This window comes from Varanus komodoensis, unplaced genomic scaffold, assembly GCF_004798865.1.
Source record: "Varanus komodoensis strain SLA01 unplaced genomic scaffold, ASM479886v1 scaffold1, whole genome shotgun sequence".
Lineage (NCBI taxonomy): Eukaryota > Metazoa > Chordata > Lepidosauria > Squamata > Varanidae > Varanus > Varanus komodoensis.
This window is the reverse complement of record NW_025335268.1, coordinates 7,675,689-7,689,221: the sequence shown is the minus strand read 5'-3', so window position 1 is coordinate 7,689,221 and position 13,533 is coordinate 7,675,689. Positions and strand designations below refer to the sequence as shown.

General features: G+C 45.7%; 1 protein-coding gene across 1 annotated transcript in view; it reads left to right on the top strand.

Annotated features, from left to right (window-relative positions):
- The window catches only part of LIN9 (lin-9 DREAM MuvB core complex component), a 35,790-nt gene extending 32,746 nt beyond the window's left edge, over window positions 1-3,044 (top strand). The window contains exons 14-15 of the mRNA XM_044436001.1: window positions 1,500-1,597; window positions 1,723-3,044. Of these exons, the coding sequence (XP_044291936.1) occupies window positions 1,500-1,597; window positions 1,723-1,828 (204 nt within the window). The 3' untranslated portion in view covers window positions 1,829-3,044. The remainder of the gene's footprint in view (window positions 1-1,499; window positions 1,598-1,722) is intronic.
- Window positions 3,045-13,533: the final 10,489 nt, after the last annotated feature.

The window sequence follows — 13,533 nt, the reverse complement described above, 5'->3', positions numbered from 1 at the left end:
GCAAAGCTGGCCTCAGAAGCAGCAAAGCTGGCCTCAGCAGCACGGGCAACTGCCACACCTGGTAAATACCCCCCACATTTGCACGGTGATGCAGCAGTCAGGGTCTTGGAGTGGGACTTGGGCTACCCCATTTCTATTGCCTGCTTAGCCATGGAGCTAACTGGGTGACTTGTGGCCCACCACTTACACCCTCATCCTCGCAGGATTGTTGTGAGGTTAAAATGGAGAGGAGGAGGAGAATACATGCCCCTCTTCTTCACAGAAAGCTAAATGTGACAACATTAAAATACTGTCACCACCATCCCTGCACTTATCCTTCACTTTCTTTCCTGGCTTGTAGTCTGAAGAATCCTCACCATTTAGACTTTTTAGTATCTCAGAAAGGTTATGGAAAAGCTTATAATAAGGAAAGCTGTAGGGAAGGACGGTTGGCAGCCATGCAACGTGACTTCTGCAAAAACAGGTCCTGCCAGACAAACCTTGTGGGATTCCCATGACAAGGTTTGGACAGACTGTGGAAGTGAGCGGGGAACAACAGAATGGCATTCAGTGCAGATAAGTTCAAGATCTTGCACTTGGGACTCAGGAATAGGTGCCATAGGTACAGGATTGGGGACAAGTGGCTGAAGGGCAGTACTTGTGAAAGAGATCTTGGGGTACTTGTCACTCGCAGGTTAAACTTGAGCCAACCGTGTGATGCAGTGGTTAAGAAGGTGAGTGCCACACTTGGATGGATAGCCTGGAGCATGGCTTCCCAATCAAGAGAAGTGCTGGTGCCATTCTATTAAGACCCTGGTGGTGTGTCCACAACTGGAGCACTGCCTCCAGTTCTGGGCTACAGACTATAAGAGAGACATATCTAGGTTAGAATCAGTTCAGCACAGGATCATAAGGATTGCATATGAGGAGAGATTGAGGGAACGGGGGCTTTTCAGCGTGGAGAAGAGGAGACTCAGAGGGGATCTTATAGCAACTTATATAGGAATGTGAAGTGTTGTCACATGGTAGAGGGTTGTGACCTGTTCTCCCTTTGATGAAAGAAAGGATGCAGTCCAGTCAGGTAAAGCTCAAAGAACCAGGTTTCAGGTTGGATGTCAGGAAGTGCTACCTGTTGGTCAGGACCCCTCGGGTATGGAATGGGCTTCCATGGGAAGTGGTGACGGCTCCATCAGTGAGGGTGTTCAAGGAAAGATTGGACAACCACATGTTGGGTATTACATGAGTGGAGCTGGATGGAGCCGGGGGTCAGAACAGGTGGCTCAGGAGGTCCCTTCTGACTTGGTATATTTCTGTTTCTGTGTATCAGTACCAGTGAATGTTTTGCCTCTTTCCCCTCCCCTATGCAGAATGCAGAAACGTGCACAATTCTCTCTCCACGGGGGTGCCTCCTTGTCACAAATGTCATCTTTGTGTATTATGTAGTGTAGTTGTGTGAATTTTGCAAAACAGTTACATATGTCTGTCTCAAAATTCTAATCATTTACCATAATTTCTTCTAGTGCCTAGCAGAAGGAGGTGATCTAAATTCATTTGAATTTAAGTCATTAACAGATTCATTAAATGATATCAAGAATTCTATAGATTCAACCAACATCAGGTAATAATAACTTGTAGTAAAACATTACAGATAATCTTTCTGTATAACTAAGGATTTTTCTGCATTCAGAATGTTTGACCATTATAGAAACATTCACAGTAAACCACTGTTTTTCTTCCTTTAAGTTGTTTTCAGAATAATGTTGAGATCCATGTTGCACACATCCAGAGTGGCCTCAGCCAGATGGGAAATTTACATGCCTTTGCCGCAAATAACACCAACAGAGACTGAGAGAAATGTTTACCTTAGTCCAGGTGTACAGAATGTAGTTGTGGAAACGCCTTCTTATATAAGCTTCACCAAATATCCTAACTGCTGGAAGTACAAAGGAAAAGAAAGGATATTTTGAGATCCATTGAACTGCTTCTGAAGAAACCAGCATAAAATTACCAGCATTGCTATAGACTTCATCATTTGCTATGCACACATGGTATCTTGTTTAACAGCTAACCTTTAGTTATAAAAGTACATATGTTGTTTTAAACTGAAAGTTATACAGACATGTTTTCATATAATGTAAAGTAAGAATATTTTAAATTTAGTTGCAGCAAATTCTGTCAACTATTAACAGATGTTTTGAAAACACTGAAAAGGACATGACACAAACCAGGGGGTGCATTAGCAATCTTTTGTTCTTGAAAACCACAATACCCTAGTACTAGTGTCTTCCTGCCTTTTGATTTTAGTCTCTGAACAGTGTGGTGATTAATAAAGCAGGGTATCCATACCTGTTCTTGGGAAGTAGCAGCAGAATGGGATATGGAAAGGAATGGTAGCAAGTAAATAGCTAGTGTACACTTGTGGATACTGAGAGTCCCTGTAAATCAGTTAATATCTTTGGAATGTTTAATTTATAGTAACTTATAAAATGTAATCTAATGAAGGAGTAGAAAAAGGACTGCTAAATTCCCAGAAATTGCTTTTTCCCCTCTATAATGGACACAAAGTGTTCTAGTTAAGTTATTTCACACAAATAACTGGTGATATTTTCCACTGATTGGTTTGCACAACCTTAAACTAAGTACCTGGTTATCAGGCAATTAACAGTTTTACAATGCAGTTGGATAGTCAGTCCTCTAAACTGCCTAAAAAATATAAAGCAAAGATCTGAGGATTATACAAAAAAAGTCAATCTTGTAAAAAGGGTGTATTAAGTTGTTCATTTAGTATAGTCTTGTAAAGCTTCAGTGTAATAAATTGTTTCCAGATTTGAACTTTCAGATAGCTGTAGCAATGTTTTGATTATTTACCTCATAAAATGAGGTATTTTGTATGTTAATGTATAAAGAAAATGTAAACAATTATTTTCAACTTAAAATTTTGTATAGTTTTAAAAATGCTCCTGTATTCTGTGTCTGTATTTGTGCTGCTTCAAAACTTAACTGCAGAGTCTATATTTAGCAAAGCCTGTTCTTTTAAGAAATGCATAAATCTTTATTCTAATTGACATATGTATGTTGCAATGCCTTGCAAAAATTGCAAACATATTTTAAACAGGAAAAGAAAGCCTGGAAGTTTTCAGGCATTTAGCATCCTTGTTTTCAGAAATGCATTTTTCCCTGGTGATGTGGGCAGTAGAAGTGGAGAAGAGTTAAAAATATACATTAAATTATCAAACTTGGTTAATTTTCTAGCTTCAGGTCCAGTAGGCAAGGATTAATAGCTATTTTTGTACAATATTTTTAAAACCACAAGCTTTATTTTATGTTTGTGAACCAACCATTTTGATTTGATGGATAGTTTTTTGTTCATTTCCTCAGCTAATGTTCTAATAGATCATGTAGAGATCTAGCTTGATAGGTATAGTTCCCATAGATACAATAGTATCAAAATTGCATCATTTCCACAATAGTAGTTATTCAGTGTATCTATTTCCTATCATCTCTTCAGATAAACTAAGTATTAATGTTCCCAATGTTTCAGTGATGCTTGTAGTTAGAATTAGGTGTGATCAGTGAATCATTTTTAGAAAATCATTATCATGAGCTAGAGTTTTGCCACTCAGTGTTTGTGAGATCAGGCTAGTTTATAGTCTCATGAGCTTTGTAGGAGTAGTTGGGCATTCATTACTCCATAGCCTCTGCTATGGTTCTTTGTTGCTTGTCTGGACCTAGAGCAGTAGTTTCCTTTGCAAATAACTTTGACATGTTTATGCAGAACAGAATATAACAATCTCCTAGATTTCATAGGCATACCCTTGCCCCCCCCCAAACACACACAATTTTGAAGGTCAGTACCACTACCTTTTTCATACTTTTTCCTTTATATGGAAAATGTTAACTATTTCAAATATTTCTAAGGTTGGTGGTAGCAGAATATGAGACCTATTTTACAGAATGACCTGGAGAAAGGGTTGTGAAAACTCTTCCTTAAAAGTACAGCTCAGGGTTGATTTGTCTGGTTTTTGAGGAAGGGCATTTTGAATTGTGAGGACTAACCACATTACCTGCTGAGACTTACAGACATGTTAACATGCAAATGAAATAAGAAACTGCAGAGCAACAGTAAATTTCCTGACAATTGATCTGTTTGACACAGCTAGTATTACTGTACTACAGCTCAGCTACCATTTTTATAGCCTTAAGAAATGGACTTTGATCATAATGTTCTTTAAATATGACTCTGTGGAAATAACGTGACCAAATGCAAAAGAGCACAGAGCTCCTGCACTTTCTAAAGAGTCTTGTAAAAGGAGAATTTCAGCTAGGTGGTTGATAGGCTACACCAGCTGAAATTGCCACTTCACATTAAAGGTGAAGAAGCGGTTGCCTTTGATATCTGGCCTCCTTAAGTGGATGGGTTTAGTTTATAAAATGCTGAATTACCTTTGCTGTGTAAACTACAATCAGGGTATATCTACCCAGAAATCTTGCTTCAGTCAATGGAAAACCTAGGTAGGTGTGTAGATTATATCCTTAATTCATTAACTGGTATTAATATAATACCATATTATACTTTTCAATCTCCCTCGAAAATTGTGACTTAAAATATCTTCAGTGTGTGCACCAAGAGTTTTATGTTTGTGATTATGTTCTTTTTTACAAGGTGTCTTAATTTTTACATCCCAGAATGTTTTAAAATAGTCCACTGCCCTGTTCACCTAGCAATGGCTGCTGGACAGGGAGCTGATTGCCTGCCCCCCACTCTGTCCTGCCTCCCAGCATGCACTTCCCAGTGCCCAGACACCTCAGCTCTACCTGGCATGGCCTTGTGTGTGTGTGTTGCGATGTCTTGTCTCGCGCAAGTCATGCTTGAGAGGGAGCAGCACACTTGCATATGAGGCCATCTGGGTCATCCAGGCAGGAGGCAGGTCCACCTCACAGGGTGGTTGTGTGCAGAGAAAGGGGGAAATGAAAAGGAATTTAGAAGTAAATCAAAGAGGCAAAGCCTCAAATGATAATTCTCAAAAATCAAAGTGACTTCTGTGTATAACACACCCAAGGCGTTTTCAAACATACTCTCTTTCAGAGAAAAGGAAGTGCCAGACCTTCCAGTTTCACCAGCTCACAGGCTGAGCAATGCTGTGTTTACCTTATGCCAGGGAAGGGCAGCTTCTGGCCCTCCAGGGACTTTTTTCTTGACTGTTGGCCAGGACTGAGGTAGGTGTAGATCAAAGCATCCTGAATGCCATTAAGTTACCTACCCCAGCCTTACACCAAGTCTGCGATTCTCACCACCTGGGAACAAAGAAGTAAAATACATGATACACATGGCTGAAACTCCACCTCCAGCAGTATCCTGGACCACGGCCACAGTCCACTGGTCAGCAAGTGTGTGGGCAATAATGCCCATATGCCACCTAAGCATGCAGTCTGAGGAACAATCAAGCTAACATTACCCGCACTCCTCTGGTCCCAGGGGCAAAGCTAACAATAGCTCCAGTACTCTCCTCCCCAAAGCATCTCTACATGCAGGAGACCGAATCTCCAAATGCCATTCACTGCCACTCTGGCATAGCACATCAGTGTCATGAGGAAGAGGAGGCCACAACACGTGTGGCGGCTCATAGGGCAGGGACCTGCAGAGAGCAGAGTCCTATGTGGATGAGGTTCAAGACCCATCCAGGGAAGTAGAAGCCTCTTTTGGGCATTAGTCGAGAGAAGGGCATGGACCATGCAATAAGGGAACCCCCAAGTATGTACACACTGCTGCTGTCCCCATTGGTTCAATCTATAGGGCATGGTAGGGTAACCAGGCATTTCCAAATATTTTGGAGCACAACTATCATCGCTAACCACTGGTCCACCTGGCTGAGTCTCACGGGAATAGTCATCTGTAGGATGTAGGACAGCAGTAGACTGCCTAGTCTTGCCAGAGGACATGAGAGTGAACAGCCGGTGAAGGTTCATGTATCAGCAAGGAGAAGGGGCAAATCGGTGGGTCTGGGTTACGCGAGGTGGAGTCCAATGCACTCAGTGCTCACCAGGAAAGCACAGCCTGATAGATGCATTCACTAGAAGGCAAAAACAGATTTTCCATTTCCAGACTGACTCGGAAGAAACAGGAGCACCACCAGAAGAGGAAATGGTGTTAACTTATTTGAATTACACACACACACCCCGAGACATCAGTAGAAAAATCAGGGAAACTGGTGTGTACACTCTGGAATTCTGAATGCCTTCCAACAATATATGGGTATTGATACATATTAGCACTGACAAAGTAGTTTAACTTGAAAAGATTTGACAAGGTAAACATCCATCCATTTGTAGGCATTTGGGGGCAAAGTCTCTGGGGCTTGCTGGGCCCTCAAATGTCCTACTGGAATACGGCTGACTTGTGACATTGGCAAACCGTATTGCCTAGAAAGTCCAGTTTGCTGGCCCCCAACTTTTATGGTAGACACAGCTGAGATGATGGGTGGTATAGCTGAATTTTCCACTGGTGGCGAGTCTTCCTCAGAGCACCTGCACTGAGACATCTCTCCATCCAAAGCTGCAGTTCTCTTCTGTGCCTTTGCTTGGTGATCCTTGGCTCGCCTGTGCTGGAACCAGATCTATTAGAAAAGAGAAGCACTGCATGAGCAAAACATTTCTCACTACTGGAAATCAATTTGCTCCAGGTATTTCCAGGGAAAACTTTCACCCCACTGTCTCAGGGATGAATCTGCATGTTTTGGGGCTGTGTTCAAAATTCAAACCCCCTGCCCTTTGCATTTGTCCCTTTTAGTTCCCCTGCTTTGGGTCAGACCTGGAAGAGTCCAGTCATTGGGTAAATGCAACAGCTAAAGGGTTGTATAATTGAACTTATTAGTCGTCAGCATGGAGTTCCAAGGAGACTTCTGAACATAATGGAAGAGAATTCACAACAGAATTGCCAGACTTGGTCTGAAGTTCCATGCTGAAAAGGGTGCTCTGGATGCAGGTAACCCTTGGTGTACCAAGACTCACTGTTTAATAAACAGGATCATAGGGATGCTGGAGGCAAAGCAACACAGCAGGCTTAGTTAAGGAAATCTCTCCTTCTTCCTAGTTATTGTTTCTAAGGGAAATCATCTCTCTTCCAGCTTTACAAGCACACATTATCTACCCACCCTTTGAGGAAGCAGGGGAAAAAACTGGAAGCATTGCCACTTCCTGGATTTTATTCACTAGTTCATCTGAGAAATAGAGGCAGGGTGGGAGGTTGGAGTGGAGATCAATAGAGGGCTGCGCTCGTGTTGTATCAATAAAAGTGTCTTTCTTTAAAAGGAGGTGAAGGACCAGTAGAGCTTTATGGGGTTGTAGACAGCAGTGGAGACTCAGGAGCGAAGTTTCGCGCCCGCCACGGGCTCGTTCGGGTTGCTAGGTGCCCCCCGCGCGGCAGGGTCCCTCTGCTGCCCGGGAAAGACTTGCCCCTCCGAGCCTGCGGAAAATGCAACGGAGACGCTTCCCGGGCGACTTGCAACCGACCCACGGGGGCGGAAGCGCTGCGGGGCCGGGCCTAGGCGGGCTCTGGAAGCAGGCAGCTGTCCGCGGTGCTGAACGTGGTGGTGCGAGGCGCGGCTGCGAGCCCACCGGGGCCGGGCCACTGAGGCGGGGGGGGGGGGGCAAGCCTCCCGTGGCAGATACACCTCCCCTCCGCCGCACCAGCAGGAGAGCGGCTGCACCGCCGCACCCACCGCCTCGCCCCGGGGCTTCGCGGCCATCCCCAGGAAGGCACTTTACCGACGCCCTCGAGAGAGCCCCGGCCAGGCCCGGGCGTACGTGGGGACTGGAAGGCGCCGCTCCGCGGGGAAGGCCAGCGGGCCTTTGCTCCTCTTAGGCCCCTCGGGCTTGCGGCTTGAGAGGCTGCGCGCCCAGGCACAGTTACCCGGGAGTAGTGATGTCGAGTAGCCTCGCCTGGGTTTGGGCTGCAAAAGGCGCGCCGGCACTGATGGAGGACGTGCGAACACCCGCGCGCCTTCTGCGGCAGAGCTACCCGGAGAGTCCCGCGTCCGCACCGCCCGGACACCTTCCCTCTTAGCGGCCGCCGCAACTCCGGCGCCTGCGGAGAGCAGAAGCGGCTCCTTTTCCTCCTCTACTCCGCCCCCGCCCCCCATCACGTCTCCCACGCACCTGGATTCAGCCTTCTGGCAGCTCTAACAACGCAACCTGGTCCTCCAACGAGGGGGACGGGGGGGGGGACTCCCTCGAAGGGCTCCCCCTGACCCGCCCAGTGAGCTGGTCCCCTTAGGCAGCGCTGGGCGCCCCGGCGAGGAGGGGCGGCGGCTGAGCCTTTTGGAACCTCAAACAAGGAACAGCGTGGGGCAGTTTTCTTTCCTCGTCGGTTTGTGCAGGAATCGTTCCTTGAGAACTAGAAACTTAGCAGGGGCGGAAGATGTCCCGTGGCAAATTCACTTCCTGGAATGCTAATTGCAGGTACCCAGGAGCTGATATCCTGTCCCCACACAGGGAGAACAGGGTTGGCCACCGGCACTCGAGCGGCGGGGGAGGGAAGCGGGGTGGGGGGGGAGGTCGCTTATCTCGTGGCGAACACCGCGGAACTGAGGACAACCCCCGCCGCCTCCTGCTGCGGCTGGCCCGGAGGGGGGGTCGCCACTCCTTGGCCCCTGGCTGGGGGCGGAGCCATCCCGTGACCACGCGGCGAGCCCCGTTCGAGGGTTCCCCGCGTGGCTCCTTGCAGCTTCGCCCCTGCGCCCGGGAGGGCGTTGACCTGATACCTCAATTAATGAGAAATATCGTAATCGCCACCAGCACCATTTGTACACGCCTTCCCACTATTCAAAACTGCTCATATGCATTTCCTTGCTGTAGTCCTCATGACAACCCTGTAAGGGTAGTGGGCATTATCATACCAAGGTTCCATTTAGATGCCAGGAAGCACTTCCTGACAGTTAGGACCCTGAGGATGTGGAATGGGCTTCCATGGGAGGTCATTGAGGCCCCATTGGTGAGGGTGTTCATGGATAGGCTGGACATGCACATGGTGGGCATGCCATGAGGGGAGCTGGCTGCAGCCGGGGGTCAGACTAGATGGCCCAGGACACCACTTCTGATTCGCTCTGTTTCTCTGTTTCTATCATCCCCCATATTGCAGTTTGGGAGACTGAGGAATTGCCAGGTTCATTTGTTGCAGCAAAAAGAAGGAGGGGCCTTGTGACACCTAAAAGACATCTCTAAGTTTTTGCGGACTAAGTCCACTTCCACAGATGCATGGGTTGTGGGAATCTACCTGACCCTGAGGATAACCCTTTATACATCTAATGAAGTCATGATAAATGTGTCTCTTTCGCAGGTGCTCTCAGAGTGTCTGTTATCTTGCTTAAAACCATCCAGTGACTGCACAAGGCAAGATTCCACACCTGAGTTTTCTCCTCTCTGGTCACAGGGCTTAGGTGCTAAATACCTGCGAGAGAGAATCTCATTAAACATAACCATACTTACTTCTGGGTAAAGATGTGTCTCGTTGCTCTGTTAGTCCCTAGGCCATGGGTCCTCAAACTATGGCCCGCGGGCTGGATCCGGCCCATCATAGCTTGTCACACGTGTGCGAGCGCGACAAGGTGCCGGCTTGCTCACAAGGAGATCGTTTTGGACTCGTTCTGAGAAAATGGTCTCTGTGCACGCATGCTCCTGCCTTTCTGCGCGCGTGTGCGGGTTCCCCATCTGGCCTGCGCCCCCCCCCACCCGCACTGCCTTGGTGGGCCATGCCCATCCCTGGCACCTTTCAATTGGCCCCCCTATTCAAAAGGTTTGAGGACCCCTGCCCTAGCCTATCCTTTTCTGAGTTTAAATTTCTTTTATTATGTTGCATTACTTATATGAAGTTACGATTGGTTTAGGGTTTGGATCAAGAGAATAAAATGTCTGGAGAAATTTGCTGGCCTTCTCTCCATCCGCCTTCCACACAAAACCCAATAATGGGTTGCAAGCAATGTTAGCTGATGGGTCTACTCTAAGCAGGGCTAGGGATGAATACAACCTTAGAACTGGTTGTTTCGTGTATGCGCATGATTGTAAGGATTCCTAGGAGGAATGCAGTAAAGGTCCGGGGAAGACATGTTCATGCCACATGGCATTAAATAAGGGAATTCTCTGATCCAAAAGTTTCCTCTGTGGTGAGGTCACTGTCCTTCATGGACTTCAGCATCCACAGAAGAAGCTGGAGATATTCTTTGTTCGTGAGAGTTGTAGACCAAAGCATCCAAAAGACACCAGGTTGGAGAGACTTCGCCATAATTAGGAGTTGGGTCAGACTGAACCAGTGACATTTATGGTGCTGAATATTCAGGTGTATCTTTTCCTTCTGCATCTCCACTCAACATATTCTATACCTTGTTTTAAGGAGAGGGTTCAGTTTTGATAAATGAAGTTTTTCTGCTGATGAAGCATCTATTTCACTCTACTCTGATGAGTCTTTTGATAGCCTTTGTGGATATACTTCAAATTCATTGAATCTCTACTTCAAAGAAGGATGCTTGCTCTTCTTGACTGGACCTTAGAAAGAAACAATGCTTAGCATTTAAATATACTTTTATTCCAGTTCAAGTGTGTTAATAGACCATGGACCCTCAAATCCAAAATCTGAACATTTGATTCCACACCATTTAGGTGTATGTGGCAACCCCACACTCATGGCACTCTCAGAACAGTAAAAACATTTCAATGATTTTGTCATTGCTCTAAACAGATTTTAGGTGCAGGCATTTCGTATCAACTGCAGCCCATGAAAGCTAATGTTCCTCATGGTAAGATGATTAATAAACTTGAATGAAGATAAATGTATACATAAATGCTATGCATTGTTTCTTTGTAAGGATTTAATCAGAAAATGCAATCATCTCTAAAATGGGGGATGAATGAATTTAAAGAATGCTTTACACTTACATCTATAATGACTAACAAAAAATAATTTATGGAGGACTTGAAAGGAAGCAAAGGGTATGCTGTTTGCATATAGTTGCTTTATAATCAGGAAGACCAACGTTCTATGTGTAAGATGCTCAGTCCCCTCAAGCGGATAAAACTGTGTCTAGTGGACTTCCAAGCAAAAGGCATAAAGAAGCTTGTACTTCTTGAGTGTTCACTGTCCTACCCAATTTCCACCTGGACAATGTAGATTTTTCCTATTCCCAGCCTGTTTGGATGGTCCACTGTTCTCAGTGACTTGGACACTCTGCTTATCAGATCTGTTGAGCCCTTGGTAAACTCCCATGGTATTTTGGATAGCCGTGTTTTTTAGACAACCGCTCACCGCATTCCTGACCATTAGAGCCATGCTTGCTGGTGCTGATGGGTGTCAAAGTCCAAAGCATCTGGAGGTTGAGAAGGCTGCCATAACCTTCCCTGCCTTAATGTCAGTTGTGACGAGCATAACCTTCCCTCCCTTTTCCACTTTCTCCTATGTGTCTTCTTCCCCTTAATGTCAGTTGTGACAAGCAGAACAGGAAACAGAAACGGTGAGTGAGAATGATCCTAGCTTGTCCTATTCATCTCTCATCGTTCAGCACAGCTTCCTTTTCCCCTTCTAACGCCTGTATAAAAAATATTGTTCAAAGTATTTGACTCTTGTAGCTTTTGAATGCAAGCTTTCTATATTTTTTATGCAGGCAACATGGCTTTTGAGTTGTTTTATCGACATATAGTTATGGGGGGTCTTCTTAGGGCTCTTGGATCATTTTGTGAAAAACAACTCCTTATTAGTAGGATTATTTATTACATTGCATTTATATCCTGCCTTTTTTCTGCTTGTGAGCAATCCAAGGTAGCTTACATAGTCTGCACTCACTCAGTGTTTATCCTCACAATGACAATCCAAAACCACCGAGTGACCTTCACAATGGAGTGAGAACTAGAACCTGGGTTTTCCAGGTCCTCAGTCCAGTGTTATAACCACTGCACCACACTGGCTACCCTTACTTTGATTTCTGCTAAAGCAGTTCTCATTTTATTTGCTTAAAAGCCCTGGACTACAAAAGTGGACCATCAAGTATTATCACTATAGAACAATCAAGTGTGTTAAGCTTATTTAGGAATTCAGTCGGAATCATATTAAGTAGAGCATCTAAAATCTGTAAGCATGCTAATCCTTCACAGGCGGGGCTGAGCAATTCTGTGGCCACTGGACACTATCTAGAGGGCCATGGGATCATTCAGGTTGCCAAATGTGGAGTCAGAAAGAGCATCAAGCAAGGGGCTGTGCATCTGTGGGGCATGGAAAGTACCATGTTGGCTACATGTCTGAAATTGTAAGAGTGACCTCGGAAAGGGTGTAAAGTGAGCATTCTGGGGGAAGTGGAGAAGACCCAGACCTGGCCATTAGCTGCTCTGCAGGGTGGGAGGAACAAAGAGGCAAAGGTTAAGGTTATTTCAAATGATCTCTTTTAGTGGGAGATCACCATGCAGCAAAGCCTTCTCCTTGGGTCCAAAACCTTTATTTGGCTTTCGAAAGAAGGGTTTTGGACTCTGCAGCTTAGATACCCAATTCTGCCTTGGGCACTCGCTTTCTTAGTAGCCTCACTGTTTTGCCTTCCTTGCCTTCCTTGCAATGAGTGTTCTGTGACTAGCCATGTCCTGCATGGCAGCCGTTATATGAATGAACGAGCCCCTGCAGACATCTTGAGAGAACACCAATGACACTCTCCCCAAAACGCAAAGGTACTCACCAACCCAACTCCTGGACTGGCAGTGCAAGGCAGTGTTGTCCAGTACAGAAGAACCACTGTGTTGGGAAGGAAAGGGGCAGTTGTTCTTGGTGGACACACCCAGGTCACACCAATCTGGACTCATCAGAGGAGGTGGCAGAGGAGGCTGGGAATCTGGGGCTTCACATTCTGAGATGGGAGAAGCAAGAAGCTTATTTCAAGGCCACTCCTTCCAGGTGCCAAGGCAAGCTCTGAGAATAATCAAGGTGTACAACTATCAGGAAGGGGCCTGGGAGAGGAGTTCTCGGAGCCAGAGAAAGCTGGTACAATTCAGATGTGGCATTGAGGAGGAGGACTAGCCAACTACAGGGATGGTGTACAGAGAAAAGCTGTACTCACATCCAAAAGGACACTCCTAGAATGATGGGGCCCTGATATACTCAAAGGAGGGTTCCCAGGAGGAGTTGATAGATTGGGTTCAATTTTGGGGACATCAGTATAGCAGCTGTGAGAATGAATAAATGGATTTGGTGTGGGGGGGGGAGACCCCTTGTACCTTGAACCTCAGCAGTTTATTGAAACATCACTCAGGCACCCTTTGCAGAGAACCCATACTTACAACAGCACAGCCGGGTGGAAGCCAGACCAACTACAAGCTTTTAGAACACATACAGGTTCTGAGTCACATTGGCCCAGCAGCTGGGCAGATGTTGATGAAATAAGGGGAACACAGTCAAAAAAACATGATATGCCTGCAGAGGGGGCTCAATACAATACCACTGATTACAGGAGATAGATATAACAATTAGGAGTCATTGCTGGTCTTCACTATGAGTTTGATCATGCTAATAAGGGTGATTGCAATACTGCT